This window comes from Vulpes vulpes, chromosome 3 (genome assembly GCF_048418805.1).
Source record: "Vulpes vulpes isolate BD-2025 chromosome 3, VulVul3, whole genome shotgun sequence".
In the NCBI taxonomy this organism is placed as follows: Eukaryota; Metazoa; Chordata; class Mammalia; order Carnivora; family Canidae; genus Vulpes; species Vulpes vulpes.
This window is the reverse complement of record NC_132782.1, coordinates 83,208,698-83,224,213: the sequence shown is the minus strand read 5'-3', so window position 1 is coordinate 83,224,213 and position 15,516 is coordinate 83,208,698. Positions and strand designations below refer to the sequence as shown.

The 15,516-nt window shown below is 53.9% G+C and overlaps 2 protein-coding genes across 3 annotated transcripts; one reads left to right on the top strand and one right to left on the bottom strand.

Moving 5' to 3' along the window:
• The first annotated feature begins 5,519 nt into the window (after positions 1-5,519).
• AP1S1 (adaptor related protein complex 1 subunit sigma 1) lies at positions 5,520-11,504 on the top strand. Its single transcript, XM_026019598.2, has 5 exons — positions 5,520-5,626; positions 7,395-7,573; positions 8,222-8,330; positions 9,343-9,480; positions 10,741-11,504. The coding sequence occupies exons 1-5, from the start codon at positions 5,624-5,626 to the stop codon at positions 10,786-10,788; spliced, it is 477 nt and encodes a 158-aa protein (XP_025875383.1). The 5' UTR covers positions 5,520-5,623; the 3' UTR covers positions 10,789-11,504.
• A 908-nt stretch (positions 11,505-12,412) lies between these two features.
• VGF (VGF nerve growth factor inducible) lies at positions 12,413-15,504 on the bottom strand. 2 transcript variants are annotated; one of them, XM_072752967.1, is made up of 2 exons: positions 15,309-15,504; positions 12,413-14,805 (listed from the first exon to the last, which is right to left on the bottom strand). In XM_072752967.1, the coding sequence occupies exon 2, from the start codon at positions 14,783-14,785 to the stop codon at positions 12,926-12,928; it is 1,860 nt and encodes a 619-aa protein (XP_072609068.1). In that variant the 5' UTR covers positions 14,786-14,805; positions 15,309-15,504; the 3' UTR covers positions 12,413-12,925. The 2 variants fall into 2 exon arrangements, with proteins under 2 accessions (XP_072609068.1, XP_025875435.2); XM_026019650.2 differs by lacking the exon at positions 15,309-15,504 and adding an exon at positions 14,932-15,066.
• Between the last annotated feature and the right edge of the window lie 12 nt (positions 15,505-15,516).

Here is a 15,516-nt window from a genome sequence, read left to right as displayed (position 1 = left end):
AAGGAAGGAAGGAAGGAAGGAAGGAAGGAAGGAAGGAAATGTGGGAAGGATAGGGGTAGGGAGAAGGATGGAGGAAGTGGGTAAGGATGGGAGTTAAGTGGTAGAAGGATAAGGGGAAGGGCAGAGAAGGATAAGGGACCAGAATGCATAGCCCACTGAAGCTACTTCGAACTTTAGAAAGGTGCTCTCAACTTCAGTGAGTGTGTCCTCTTTCGTTTTCAATTCTCTGGCAAGCTCTGTGGGACCAAGATAGAATTAGAACTCACCACAGAACCAGAGAAAGGGGCCCTTAGAAGCCACTTGGCCTGCTTCTAGCTGACTCAGAGCAGAAATGCCCACACCAGACACGGCCTGATCCAGTTCACAAGATCACTGAGATTTGTAGCCAAAGCTTCAGCTGGTGCTAAAGTATTCCTCTTCCTGTGCAATCATTCCTTCTTCTTGTACAGATCTCCCTTTGGGCTCATAGTGGATAGCTGGAGTCATGAGAGCAACGGCTTAAGAATTCAGGGGTACAGGGACCCAGAGAGATCTTCTGTTCTCCTTACACCCTGAAAAATATGACCAATTCCAGGCACTGGGCTAGTTGGTGAGAATATATCCCTCTGTAACAGATTTGCTTAGAAACTGAAAGAGTCTCAAAAAGCAGAACAGGTTAGCCCAATTCAACAGTGTATAGTTCAAAAGACCATCCATACATGCTGAGAAGTCTCAGAAGAGAAGGGTTCATCAGAAGGCCTCACCCCCGCAGAGAAAGAGTTTGCTCTGGGAAGTGCCCTATTTAACTGTGCCCTCTGCTTTTCTCAGATATTTTGGGGACAGAGATGATGATACAACTTCACAGGACAAAGCCTGCCCTGCCTGGCTTCACCCGGTGCCCCCCCTCCTCACCCTTCCAGATCTCGCCTCCTCCAACTCTTTAGAAATGAAAAACCAACAAGATCTACTTCCAGCCATCATTACTGCACATTTCTTATAAACCTCACACAGTGGAATTATTTATCTGCCCACGCGTGGGCAATGAGTATGACTCATTCTGTAAATCCCTCCATGGTAAAAATATTCCATCAGAATGAAGCTTGTCAAGGAGACACCATCTGTTTTCCAAGCCACTTTTTTTTTTTTTAGGTGGCTCCTCATGTAAGTTTCGTTGTAATAGTACCAAATACTTATGTAGAGATGAGGAACCAGGCAGAGAGGGGTTGAGAAACTTGTTACTGTTGTTGTTGTTGTTGTTATTATCATTATTATTATTATTACTATTATTACCAAACAGCCCAGGTGCCCCTGTGCTCCTTGTTACACTGTGCTTCCCCTCTGTGTGACATTTGTGAACACAGGTGTCCCTGCCCCCACGTGCCAGCCACCAGCCCATCCTTACACCTCTGCCTTCAGCCTGCACGCCTACCACCACATAGCCTTTTCCTTTATTCCCTAGCCACCAGATGTCGCTTTGATTCCAGTGGAAAGCTTTTCTTGAAGCAAAGCAGCTGTACCCTCAGCCAAAATCTTGCCAAGTTTGAACCCCATACAATTTAACAAGTATTTATTTAAAAGCTTAACTTGATCCCAGATGCTGCGAAGCCCTCTTAAAAGGCACAAGTGATCTTTCTCACTATCAAGTACCTAGGGAGACTAGATGCCAAAAAGCTGAAATGTTATGTGAGTCACTGCAAAAGACGGTGGAGGGGAGCATGGTCAAAATGATCGCCAAGGTCTACACTAGAGTGTCAGGCTCATCAGGAGTGGGTGCTTGCTGGAAACTTCCAGGTTGGATAAGGTGGATTTGGGTCTGTAGGGCAGGAATGGTAGGGCATTTCAGAAAACAGTGTGAACAAAATGACAAAGGAATAATATTGGCAAGTCATGTTCAAGGCACACACCTGAGAAGGAAGTCCCAAGTCACCAGGTTGGCCTTCAGAGCCAGTCAACTCTCCCCCGCTTCCAAACACCCTCTCCTGATCTGGTTAGGCACATCTGGCCCATGTCTCTTGAGTCAGCCTTGCTTTCTTGTTTATCCTTCATGTCCCAGGATTATAGTCTGCAAGCCTAGGAAAAGGCGGTGACACTGACTACAATGGGAAACCAAGAGAGGGGATGGTTTCAGGGGAAGGTGAAGGAAACAACTCAATGAAGTTTAAGAGGACAATGGAATTTTCAAACAGGGGACCCAGTGTACACTTGTTGAACCAATGTTGGATATCTCCGGCTGTATGTTAGGCACGTGCCAGGCACAGCAGAAACAGCAAAAGAAGACAGTTGATCCTCTAGTAGAAATAATAGATACCGAACATGCTACCACTATTTGCAATATTAGAATACAGCATATTCTGTATTAGAAGATTTAAATATCTAGATTTGATAATCATGGATACCAATCATATCCATGATAATCCATGGATTATTAGTCATGGATCCATGACTAATCAACAAGCAATCTACTGAAGGATGCTGTGAAGAAATAAAAGACAAACAAGATACCATCCCTGGAAGGAGCTTCCAATCCAGTGGAAGAAACAAGGCGACTTACACGCACAGCCGGCAGACAAGATGGCATGCTTACCGAGTTTACCACTCAGGGCTTTTGAAAAGAGAAACCAACTCTAGCTAAGGGAAGCACCAAAGGAAACTGGGGAGCTTGGGGAATTGCCAGGAGGGCCAGAGAACCAGAGGGAGGTCTTGGCCTAGATACCACACCCCAAAATCACATCAGTGCCCCCACCCTAACTTTCAATGGGCACAGGACATTGCCATTGGTACTGCTGCATCGGTACCCTAAATTTTGATCCTCTGGCCCTCTGCCAGAGTCTTACCTCCCCCTCATCACCTCATTCCTTCCCAGACCAAAGTCTGGGCAGATGCACGGACTGGCAGACATGCCAATGTTGTGGACACAATGAAGGCTGCAAAAGCGAATGTCAGGAAACTTCACATGCTTCCCTGGGAGGTTGTCCTATCTCCCCTTAGACTCTTAAGGTGGGATTCCTGAACCCTAGAAGGAGGGGTTAAAGCCTGGGAGGTAAAAGAGAATAGCAAATACCTACCACGGAAGGTATTCTAACTATCCAGACTATTAGGAACAGCACATGGTAAGGTCTCAATTGTTCAGTTAAAAAACAAAACAAAATAAACATGGCTACTAATGACATAATCAGGGAACTATGAACTACTTAAAAAATGTGCAAAAAATAGGTGCAGAGGCATGTGGGTGGCTCAGTTGGTTAAGTGTCTGGCTCTTGATTTTGGCTCTGGTCATGATCTCAGGGTCTTGGGATGGGACCCTTTTTAAAAAAAATGGATGCAAAGAGCATCACAAGAGGGAGAAACACAGACCGTAAAATCATAGGGATGAAAGGTTTCAGGCCATCCCTCCAACCACTGCAGGAACCACTGCTACAACCAGATAAGAAATGGCCCGGGGAGGTTTCAGCATGGTTTGTAGGGTGACAATACAGATGCCATCTGCACCTATAAAAGTGAATCTCCCCTCTAACCCTCCAGACTTATCTTTGACTCTTCCTTCTCATTTACTTAGATGAGTTATCAACGTCAGTTGATTGGCCCATTACAGGCATCTCTCCAACTTGTCCCTCTCCATTTCATCTTTGTGCCTAGATTCCCAAAGATGATCTTCCTGCCTTCCATTTATCCTTTCAAATTGTCCCCTCATTGCTATAAGATTAACTTTCTTAAAACTGCTCTCATCAAGTTATTCACCAGCTCCTGCAACCGTAATGACTCCCAACTGCCCTGTGCCTGAACTCTGAACTCCTCCTCTGCAGACACAAGCCAAGTGGGATCCACTAACTCAGAGATTCGCTACATTCATCAGTTGCTAACAGTGAAGAGATCTGGTCCACGGACTTCAAACTAGTATGAACCACTTGAAGTCTAGGACTCCACATGAGCAAAACCTGCATTTCTAACAATTCTCTCATGAATCTTCTCTTTTCTGCAGCGAGGCATACCACGTTGAGACAAGGAATTCTAGAAAGTATCAGCTTTCCAAGGAGTGTAGGAGTTCACATCTCTAGAGCTTCCAAATTTCCATGCGCTGTTGCTCAGCTCTCTGCTTTAGGTCTCTGCCTCACGGCTCATTACTTCCTTACCTACAAGCTCCTCTCCCCTCCCGTAGCACATCTCTTTTCATCCCTTTTGCCTTCTGCCCCTTCTACATACCTCCTTTCCTTCTTTTCACTCAGTAATGATTTATCCTTCCTAGCTCCAACAGCGGGCTCTATTGATCTTATTCTTGACCTAAAAAAAGAAAAATACCAAGATAGTTCAGCCAACCTCTAAGTCACCAGCAAGCTGAAGGTATAGACAGAGGAGAAAGGAGACTGATGAAGAAAAAAGAAAAAGTAGAAGTAAGAAGCTGAGAAAGGGAGAAAGTGAACAGCGATATCATCGAGTGTTGACTATCCAGGATACTTTCTATACATCCTCAAAACAGCCCTGCAAGGCAGATATGGCCATCCTCAGTTTTCTAATAAGGAAACTGAGAGCTAAATGACTCACCTGAGGCCAAGCATCTATTAAGGGTCAGAGGCCACACTGCATCCCAGGCAAATTAGGCCCCCTGTCTTGCAAGGATAGCATATTACTTCAATACTTAAGAGTAAGAAAAAAAATACTATAAAATGGAGACAAGGTGAGGCCTTACCAACAATTCCTTCAAGTGCTACTCAAAAGCAATACCGTCATTTTCAACATGAAAAAATGGAAGATTTTCTCTTATCTCGACGTGCCAACCACTTTACTTGACCGCGAGGAAACACACACACGCGCACAGGCGTGCGTGCTCACATGTGCACGAAAAGTCCATGTTGCAATTCACAGCCTCATTTTTACACTTGTGTCCAGGTGACACCTGCCTCTTTTCAGTTTCGACCGGTGCTACCGGAACATCTCAAAGAGACTCTTTTCGGCTCATGCGTGCTCCTCCCCACCTTTTCCTCTCATCACTTTCATGTCAGCCCCTCCTTTTCTTTTCTTTCCCATCTCCTTCATTACCTACACATTTCTCTTACATCAGGCGAGTGCCGCATCTAGCAGGTTCTCAGTGCGTATCTATCTATTTTGGACTCCATACTTATGTCACGTCAGCCTCCCCCACCCCCCATCACCACCACGCTTTGTCTAGTCCTCCTCAAGTCAGGGCTCTCTCCCCACATCCAGTTCCCACTCTGAGCCCTTTCCATCGCCCCCGCCCTCCATCAGTCTTCCCTACTGCCTCATAAACTCCAATGGTCGTCCCCTCCACCTCTCATTCCTTTTCCCGCCTTTTTCCCCCCAAGGTTCCGAAGCGCGAGGACCTCATTGTCCTCCTCCCCCATCCTCCAACCTGCCCACCAGACGGCCTTGTTACCATGACGACAGAGCTACTCAAAGCTGAAGTCGAGGACCTGGTTGCCATGGCTTCCGCTTCTCCGCCTCCAGCCCCGCCCGCGCGCCCCGGAGCGCTGGCGCCTGCGCAGTACGCCCCTCGAAGGGCCTCCGAGCCGGGGCGGGATGGGGCGGGGCTTCAGGCAAGAGGGAGGGAAGGAGGAGAAAGGAGAAGAAAGGGAGTGGAGCTGGCGCGTACGGTGGCCGAAGAGGGTCGCGCCGAGCCGGAGGCTGCAGGATGGTAGGCTGTGCGGAGAGGGAGGGGAGGGGGAACCGAGGGGCGTGGGCTGCACCTGCGGGGGTCCTCGGGGGCCGCCCTCTCTTCCTCCGGTCCTCGGAGGCCCCACTTACCCGGGCGGGTGGGCCAGCCGGCCTCGGAAGGAACAGCAGCTGGAAATGGCTTTAGGGAGAAGGGGCGGGGAGGAGGCGCATTTGTGGGGCGAGAGGGGGCTGACTAGGGGCGGCGGGACCGTCCCGAGCCTGGGGGAGCGCGCGGGTGGCGGTCCGAGGGGTCCCGACCACTCACTCCCGCAGGGAAGTCCGCCCGAGGAAGAGGGGCGCCGGGGCCTGCCGGCGGAGGGGGCGGCGGGGTTGGCGGGTCACAAGACCCTCTGTTCGGGTGCAGCCCAGAGCAGAGGCTGTGTGGGAGGGGAGAGTTTCCGCGTCCGAGGAGTGGACGTCCTGCCTCGGTTTATCGCCCTGCTCGTCCACAGGCTGAGGTGAGGTGGGAAAGCCAAATGGACTCGAGGTCTTGCTCTCCAGGACCCAGGCTTCGGATCCCCAGACCCCGTGCTCTTGGCTCTCCGTCCCCCGCCCCATTCTCTTTCCGGAGCCCAGGCCTTCCGTCTTCCTGCTGGCTTCCCGCTTCCCCGCCCCCCAGTCTCAGACACGCAGGGCTCCCAAGCGCCCCTCTGTTGCCCTCCCGTCACGCTAGCAGCGTGTCCCCTTCCCCACCACCCCAAACCCTTGATTTCTGATCTAGCCTCCTAAGCAAGTACTGTGTCAGACACCCACGGATTCCAGCCCTGGTAATGTCCAGGGAGGAGCTAACTCCAGGATGTAGCCTGGACCCCCTGGAACTGAAAGCTGGGGGTGCACGGGGTAGTGACGGCTCTGCACTCCTCCCCACTCTACTCAGCGTGCAGTTTGTTTCACAAAGCTTCGGGAACCACCCTGGGTGATGGTGTCCTTAACCAAGGAACTGAAAGAGAAATTGGTCACCTGGTATCTGAAGAGGAGTGGGGGCATAGCAAGAGGCACCCTAGAAGGAAAAAAAGAGAGGACTGTCAGTGGCCAGAGGCCTGGATGGCTGAGGAGAGAAGAGGGTGGAATCTACCCCTGGGCATATGACTAGCACTGGAGGGCAGTGTACTGGGGATATCCACAAGGGTGTATGGCCAGGATGGGGTGGAGAATTGAAGTAGCTTCTGGAGAGACAAAACCCTTCATTTCGGCATGGTGGTGGATAGAAAGAAGGACCACAGAAGAAAGCAGACATCTCTTTGACTTCATCTATGAGCTGCTTGTCACTGTACTGGGCATTTGACTGACCTTTGGAAGGCAGAGGTAGGAAACAAGAGATGAAGGCATGATAATAGTGACACCTATTGTGTTCCAATGCCTACCACGTGACAGGCACAATTGCATATATCAACTCATTTAATCCCTCCAAACAGGTAGGTACTTATATTACATCCATCATACAGACCAGGAAAATGAGGCCCTGAGAGGTAAAATAATTGCCCAAGGCAAATTTCTCAACTCCTGGAGCCAGGAGGATTTGAACCCAAATGACAGACTCCAAAGCTCAAACATGCCCCCAGAAGTAAAGGCACCTGCTGGTGGGGATACCCAGAGTTGACCAGCAAGGGCTGATTTTTGAAGCCAGTGGGAGCCGTGAATGGACAGGGGTTAGCTGCACTTGTAGGACGCATGTATGACTGTGTTTATGGAGTAAACAAAACCAGGGAACAGAATCTCTGACCCTCAGCTCTGCCCCTGCCCCCTAGATGCGATTCATGCTGCTGTTCAGCCGGCAGGGAAAGCTGCGGCTGCAGAAATGGTACCTGGCCACATCAGACAAGGAGCGAAAGAAAATGGTCCGGGAGCTTATGCAGGTTGTTCTGGCTCGCAAGCCCAAGATGTGCAGCTTCTTGGAGTGGAGGGATCTCAAAGTCGTCTATAAGAGGTGATTTGCCGCCTACTTTCACAGCTATCTGGATCCTGCTTGGTGGGGGTCTGGCAGTGGTTCAGATGGCTGAGAAATAAGGTCAGGGAGAACAGGGAGCTAAGGACATCTGGAGGTCAGTGATGGACTCCAGCTTCCTTCAATTTCCAAACTTACCTTGAAGAAATTCTTTGTTTTGCTCCCCGTTTGTTTTGCTCATGCCTGACACCTACTTTACGCACATACCTCTGTCACCAAGGCCCTATCCTGTCCATCGTACGTGTCCCTTGCAGCCTCATTCAACAGTGATAGATCCTGCACCACCTTTCCCCAAACACGCACACGCACACGCACGCACACACAGACACACTCTGTCCAGTTCCTTCTCTGAGCAGGTGGATTACTTGGCTCAGGTTTTTGCTGAGTCAAACTGAACAGGTCAGAGAGCAAAAGGGAAAGAGCTTGTGTGTTAGCCTCCGTTTGTGAGAGTCACCAAGAGACAGAGTGAGTTGTTACTATTTGCATACCCTGGGGCCACCCCGCCTATGTCCAATGGACACCAGACCCTGCGCTGGGAATGAGGAATGGGAGGTTTGGGTGCAAGAAGCCTGGATCCTGAAGCAGGTGCAGCAGCCCCTCCAGCTACTCCACGTGTGCCCCTGTCCTCAGATATGCCAGCCTCTACTTCTGCTGTGCCATTGAGGGCCAAGACAATGAGCTCATCACGCTGGAGCTGATCCACCGGTATGTGGAGCTCCTGGACAAATACTTCGGCAGTGTAAGTTTCCCCACCCACCCTGTTCGTACCCAGCAGTCCCCTCTTTCTACCAAACCCCGGGACCCTTCTAGTCTCTGCCTGGAAGATTTAGAAGAGGCAAAGTTGGAGTAGTGAGAACAGTAATTAATTCCCCTCTTTAAACCATAAGCCTATTAGCCATATCCCTTAATCAGCCCAGGGGAGGGGTGTGCACCAGAATCAGTCCTTCTAGAGCTCAGCTCAGAAGTCTCAAAAGGACGAAGACCACATTCAGATTTTATCACTGGCTCCTGACTTGACTTTGCATTGGAATATTCTGGAGTGTTGGGGGTTTTTCTTGGTTTTTGTTTTTTAATCAGTGACACCTGGGTCCCATGCCCAGCAATTCTGGGTTAACTGAACTGGGGTATAGCCTGGGCATTGATAGTCAGCTCAGATCTTAGATGGGGAAGAGTAATAACTCCATCACATATACCCCACTTAACAGTTTACAAAGTGCTTTCAGGTTCTTGTGTCTGCTCCTCGTTTAATACTGTGAGTAGGTGTTGTTATCTCAATTTTCAGATGAGAAAACAAACTCAGAAAAATGAAACGACATGTCCATCTAGCTGCGTAGTGGCAGAGCCCTGCTTGGAACTCAAGTCTTTCTGCCCATGATCTAGAATCTCTTCCTTCCCTGCGCTGTAGTGCCCAGGGAGAGAGGCTAGCCTGGCCCCTATGGGAACAGTGTCACAGATTTTGGGGGGAAAAGCAGCAGGAACCACAGTCAAGGGTAGATTAGGGCAAGTAATATTTCATGTTCACAGAGAAAAAGGCAAGAGGAGAGAAGGAAAAGTCAAGGTACTAAGGCCTAGGGATTGGTGGTGGTGGCGGAGGGAGGGGGTTGATCATAGACCTGGGGCAAGAGCAGGAGGTGGGAGAAGTTGTCAAGAAGAACGGGGAGCCATGATAAGGAAAGAGGCAGGCGGCTAGGGTGCAGGTGGGATGCAAATGCCCCTTGACACTCAACTCTGCCTTCTCTCTGTCCTCCCAGGTGTGCGAGCTGGACATCATCTTCAACTTTGAGAAGGCCTATTTCATCCTGGATGAGTTCCTGATGGGGGGTGATGTCCAGGACACCTCCAAGAAGAGTGTGCTGAAGGCCATTGAGCAGGCTGACCTGCTGCAGGAGGTACGGGCCCAGGACAGTGAGGAGGAGGAAGCATACCCTCCCTTCCCTGGACACCTTGCCTGCCATCCATGGCTGCCCCCTTCCAGCCGCCAAGGGGGCCCCCCTCCCTGTGGTGTCCCGCCCCCACGGCGCCCAGTTGGCCAGCTTGCCCTCAAGCACTGACTGCTCAGCATGGGAGGTCCTGGTGGCAGGTAGCCCGCCTGTGCCAGCTCTCCCTCCTTCCCCCAAGACCCAGGGTGTTCATCCCAGCCAAATCCCCTGTGTCCCATCCTTCTCTGGGCATTTAGGACTGCTCAGGGAATTGGAGAGGGGCACTTGAGAGATAATTTTTTTTTCCCTGGTGTCTCCCCCACCCCCTTTTTAAACACACAAGGACACGTACACTCAAAAGCCTCTGCTCCACAGAAGCAAAGGGCTGCGGGGGTTTGGGGGTTGGGGTTGAGGGTGCCTGGCTGTTGGTTCTCCCGCTATCCGACACCCCCGCCCTCACCCCATTACTGCCTGCCCCCTCTCTGCTGTGCCACTGCTGAGACTTGGTGCAGGGAGATGAGTCACCGGAATCTGCAATGACAAGCAAGCTGGCCTGAGCTGGCTCTGAGGAGGGGGAGAGATGGGGGCTCATCTCTGCAGAAGGAGAAAGGGCAGAATTGAACTTGCCACTTCACTGGTCCAACTTCCCCTTCACACACACACACACACACACACATACACATGCACACACACACAGTGCCTGGCACATACACCTACCCCTGTTACTAGAGCTCTGCTCAGACCCTAATGACTCATTTCTCTGCAGTATGGTTCACTTTCCCTCAGGGATTTGATGCCAATTTATTACTCCCTGCCCCCACTCTGAATACAAGGACCTGGCCATCTGGCACCTGGCACCCCCAATCTACAGAAAGCAGGCTTCCCACCCCTCAGCCCCAGCTTCATTCCCTTTCCCCCTCAGAGACCAAGAATTAGCCCCCTGCTCCCCAAGCTTCTGGTTTTAGGTTTTCTGGGTGGTGGTGGACTCAACCAGAACCCCCTCCTTACCACAGTTGGCTCTAGAGGGTAGTCCCTGGAGACTGGGCAGCTCCCCTGAAGGGTCCCTAACTGTTCTAGCCTTGAGCTCACTTTGGCTTTTCTCTCCCCTCCGTGTCTCTCTGTACTACCTCCCCCCCCCCCCCCCCCCACTCGTGTGACTGTCGTTGTCTTGCCCACATTCCTTGTCTGCCTGTCCTGGTGTCTCTGCGTCACTCTCTGTCCCTGCCTCAGGAGGATGAGTCGCCTCGCAGTGTGCTGGAGGAGATGGGTCTGGCATAGCCCCACCCCCCGCCTGGGCCTCGTGGAGCTGTGGGGAGCTGGTGGAGAGGCAGGGCACGAGTGCCCCTTTTCTTGGTGGGACCCAGCTGCCCCTCCTCTGCTGCCTCACCTTCTTTCAGAGTGAGCTGTGGGCTTGGGACCCTCAAACATTCCTTCCCTCCACCTGTATCTCCTCTTTCCCCTCTCCCCAATGAAGGTTTTAGGAGGTAGGAAAATGTGACCAAAATGGGGGTGCTATTTGGCTTTCATTCCCTGCCTTTGAAGAACTAATGTTACCTAAAACTTGTTCCCCTCCCTTCTAACTGTAAATATATAAATACGTCAGGTTAAAGGGAAAAGGTTTTCAGGGCTCTTCTCTTCTCCCTTACCCCATAACCTACCTCCACCCTGCCCCAGTAGCCAGCCAGGGCAGCTTCTCTGCCTGGGGTGCAGGTGGGGGGGATTTCTGAGTACTGAGAGTCCTCATCTACCCTTTTCGTCCTCGGTCCTCGGCCGCAGTGGGGACTCTGTCCAGTGCCAGGGGAGGAACAACATGGTTAATTTTTTTCTAACCTTGCCACTTGAGGGAAGTGAGGGTTGGGGGAAGGGCAGGCTTTATGGGAGACTGTTCCTCCTTCACTCCATGTTCTGGGTGAGGCAGGAGCTAAGGGGTGGGGTGTGGGAAGCGTCTGACTTTATTTCCTTTCTTCTGAAATAAAAGGAAAAGCATTTCTGGACTTTGCCTGCTTAGGTTCTGTGAAGGAAGGAAAGGACTCATGGGATCAGCACTCATGGGAACACTGCCCATTTACCTCCTCCGAAATAGGATTGCCAGAGTTAGAGAAACACACACAACACACACACGCACACACACATATAGAGGACACCTCATTCAATTAGAATAATAATGAATATTTTTAGGATAAGGGTATCCTATACAAATAGATTCCTTGTTTATCAAAAGTGAAAATTTAACTGAGCTTCCTGTAATTTATTTGGCACCCCTATTCCAAAAGGATTTGTCAGCTCATGGCCTCTCTTGAACATGGTACCTCCAGCTACCCAGCTGCCTTCGGCCAGGGTGGAACAGCTCCTGGGGACATGGTTTCACTCCTGGGAGGTTTCTTTGTGGAAGAGTTCATTCAACTGGTTTAGTTGTATTTGGAGAGAGAAACCAGGGGTTCAAGGGCATATCCAACCCTGTACGTTTACCAAAGTGTTTAGAAGTGGTGAAAAGCGGGGCGCCTCTGTGGCTGGAGGTTCCTCCTCCCTGTTGTAAAGTGCCCAGGACCAGGGGGTATAGGGGGCAGTTAAGGGAGGTGACAGGATGAGGTGGGACAGGGACTGTGAGGAGCCACCAGTACTAAGTGGCTGGAGGATCATGGATAGAACAGCTTTCTAAGTGCCCTGGAGCTGCCCCTCTCTGGGAACCAATGACTACTTCCACCACCTCCAAGCTAGAAGTGGAATTTAGGCTTTCTTAATAGGTACAGGCCATACTCTGCTCTGAAATACGGTTGAAAGTGGTTCCACCACCCTCGCTTTTGAACAGAAGGAGTTGGTTGTTGTGGCTGGCGCTTCCCTCACCGCCCCTTGGGAAGGACCACGGAGGCCCAAGGGGACGGGTGAATAACGGAGAACAAAGTCCTAATAAAATAGTCACTTTTATTTCTTAGCAAAACTATTTCCTCCGTGAGGGGTATTTACAACAGAGAAGGGAAAGAATAGGTAAATTCACAGCGATCTGGAGAGGGCGGAGAGGCTCCTGGGAGGCCCAAAGGGCGGGAGACAGACACTTCTTCACACAATTAACTGGAACAGCTTTTTCCGGTTTCGGACGGGGACGTCCCTAGAGGGACTAGGTAGGGACAGAGGCCCGTAGTGGGGGAGGGAATTCGCTCAAACCACCCGCCCGTCTGGGGTGGCCCTGGGGGCCTCCTCGAGGGAGTTTGGGGAGTTCGGGCTTCGAATCCAGGAAGCGGTCTGACGGGTCCCAGAGCAGCCCGGGGGCGGGGCGACCCAAGGGCGGGGGCGGGGCCGGGAGGAGGCCGGGGGCGGGGCTGGGGGAAGCATGCAAACATCGAGAGGGGAGGGGCGTAACACGGAGGGGGGTGGCAGCTCGCGCTGCAGCGGCGCGCGGGGGCGGGACCGGGGCAGGTCACGGGCGCCGGAGCAGCACGTGCTCGATATAATTCTCCAGCTCCTCCTGCTCCTGCATCCGGCGCTCCTCCGCCTCCGCCTCCGCCTCCTCCTGCGCACGCCGCGCCTGGGCCTCCCGGCCTGGATAGTGATGCGAAGGCGGCAGGGCGTGGTGGTAGTGGCGGCGGCGCGAGGTGGCGGGCGGCTGCAGTGTCCGCGGCCGGATGTAGTTGGGAAAAGGGTGGTAGGGCCCGGGGGGAAACAGCTCGTCCTCCTGGCGATCCCAGGGTGGGAGCACCTCGTTCCAGTCGGGCAGCTCCTCTCGGCCGGGGGCGGGGGCAGGGGGCGGGGGCTGCGGGGAACGGGCGTGGGTGGGGGCGGGGGCGGCCCGGGGGTGCGGCACGGGCTCGGGAGGGGCGTTCTTCTTCCGCTTCCGCTTCTCCTCCACCTCCTCGATGATGCTGACCACGTCGTCTGCGGGCAGGTGGAGTTTGGTGGACAGCTCGATGAGGCTGTCGATGGTCTGAGGGTCCATCTCTTCGTCGTCGTCCTCCTCCTCCCCGCCCTCCTCTGCCCCCTCAGCCTCCTTACGACGGTGGCCGGGCATCTCTTCCTGGGAGCGCTTGTCCTCGGCTCCGGCTTCTCCGTCCTCCTCCTCTGCGAACAGCAGCGCGTTCTGCCGCGCCCTCTCCGCCTCCTCCGCCTCTGCCTCCGCCTCCGCCGCCTCCTCATCCTCTTCCCCCACCCTCTCCGCCCCGCCGCGTCGCTCCTGCTCCGCCTCCGCATCCTCCCTCACGCTCTCTCGCTCCTCCTCCTTCTCCTGCAGCCCCCGACCCCCAAGGCCGCGCTGCCGGGCCCCGCCCTGCAGCAAATACTGGAGCAGCAGGTCGGAGGCGAGGTCCGCCAGCCGCTCTTCCTGCGCCGCGGCCTGCCGTGTGGCCTCCGCCTGCCGCCGCCCGGCCTCTACCTGCGCCAGCCCTTGCTGTAGAAGGCGTTCCCCCGCTTCAGAGCCGCCCAGGAGTGAGCTCTCCGGACGGCGCGCCTTGGGGAAAGGGGCGCCCAGGCTTTGGTACGCCTTGGAGAGGGGTGCCAGTGCCTCACCTAGATGTGTTTTGGGGGAAGACACTCCTTCCCCCAACTGGTGGGCTTCAGGAAGGGGCCCACTCTCGGGCATACGCGCCTGGAACTGCGGGGGAGCTGGGGGTGGCAGGGGCGCGCGCTCCGGGACGCGCGCCTGGAACTCTCCCCAGGAAGCGCGCCACACTCGCTCCGGCCCGGGGCTCTCCAGGTTGACTCGGGTCAGCGTGTGCGTGCGAGTTTCCGTCTCTGCTGCCGCTGTCTCTTGCTGGCGCTTGGCGCTGCTCGGACTGAAATCTCGCAGTTCCTGGAGCAGGGAAGCTAGCGCCTCGAGCTCCTCGGAAGGGTCGCCAGCCTCGGGACCGTTCTCCTGAGTCTGAGGGCGAGGCGGGGCCACAGGTGCCCGGGTCTCTGGCGCCGGGAGGCTGTGGGTCTGGCTGCGCACCGTCTCAGTCAGCAGAGCTTCTGCTGCTTCTTCCTTTGGCCCCTGCTGGGAGCCACCGGGCGCGGGAGGCGAGGCGGGGCGGTCAAGTGCCTGCAGCAGCACCGCGGCCAGCGCCCGGGGATCCACGCCCTGGAAAAGCTCTCCCTCATCCTGAGGCTCAGAATTTCGAGCCGTTCGGACCTCTGGGGCGCTAACATCCTTCGGCCCCGGCACTGAGTCCCCAGCTACCGGCTCTTTATGTTCAGAGCTGAGGGGAGGTGGCTGCGCCTCAGGGTGCCCCGGGGGCGCTGCTCCCAACCCCTTGATCAGTAGAAGGAAGCAGAAGAGGGTGGAAGCCGGCAACCTGAGCGATTTCATGACCAAAGGACTGCCGGAGACTGAAAAATAGAAGGGACCAAAGAAAGAGAGGGTTTCTGTAAGAATTTTCCGCTCTCTGATTCTATATCCCCTTCCCCCACCTTTAATCAGGAAATCCAGGGCTTCCCTCATCCCCCTAACCTTACCCAGAAGAGGGACGTTTAGGAGCAAAGGAGGAAGATGTTGTGCCGCTCTCTGGAGTCGTGTAAACGGGAAAACGTCCGCAACCCGCGCTCCCCCCAGTGCCTCCTCGCCCCCTTGCCTAAGCCATCTCACTGCCAGCGCCCACGTACTAAGCAGCTAAGATAAGGGGGGGAAATCTCTGCTCCCTCCCCACAGGACTCCCCGGATGGTGCGTGGGCGACTTCAGCAGCAAGAGAAAAGCGGCGACTCCCCCATTTACCAGGGACCCTTACCGGGGGCTCCCCGCTGTGTTTTTAACACCCCCATCCGGGAGGAGAGAGAACCCTCCCTCACGCCCACGGCTGCCGAGGGTTTGAGGGATGGACAGCGGAGTATTTACCAGCTGGTGTCACGATGCGGGAGGTGGAGAAGAGGGTCGGGGCAGGGTGGGGACAGGGGAAGATCGGGACGCGTCCGCCTCGGCTCCGAGCAGTGGCTGGGATAGGAGCGACGGTCGAGTTCTGGCGTCCAGTGGGTTGGGCTCAGCTGGGTCCGCGCGGCTCTGGGCGACTCGCTCGCTCCGGCTTCAGCACGCTGGACAGCGCCCG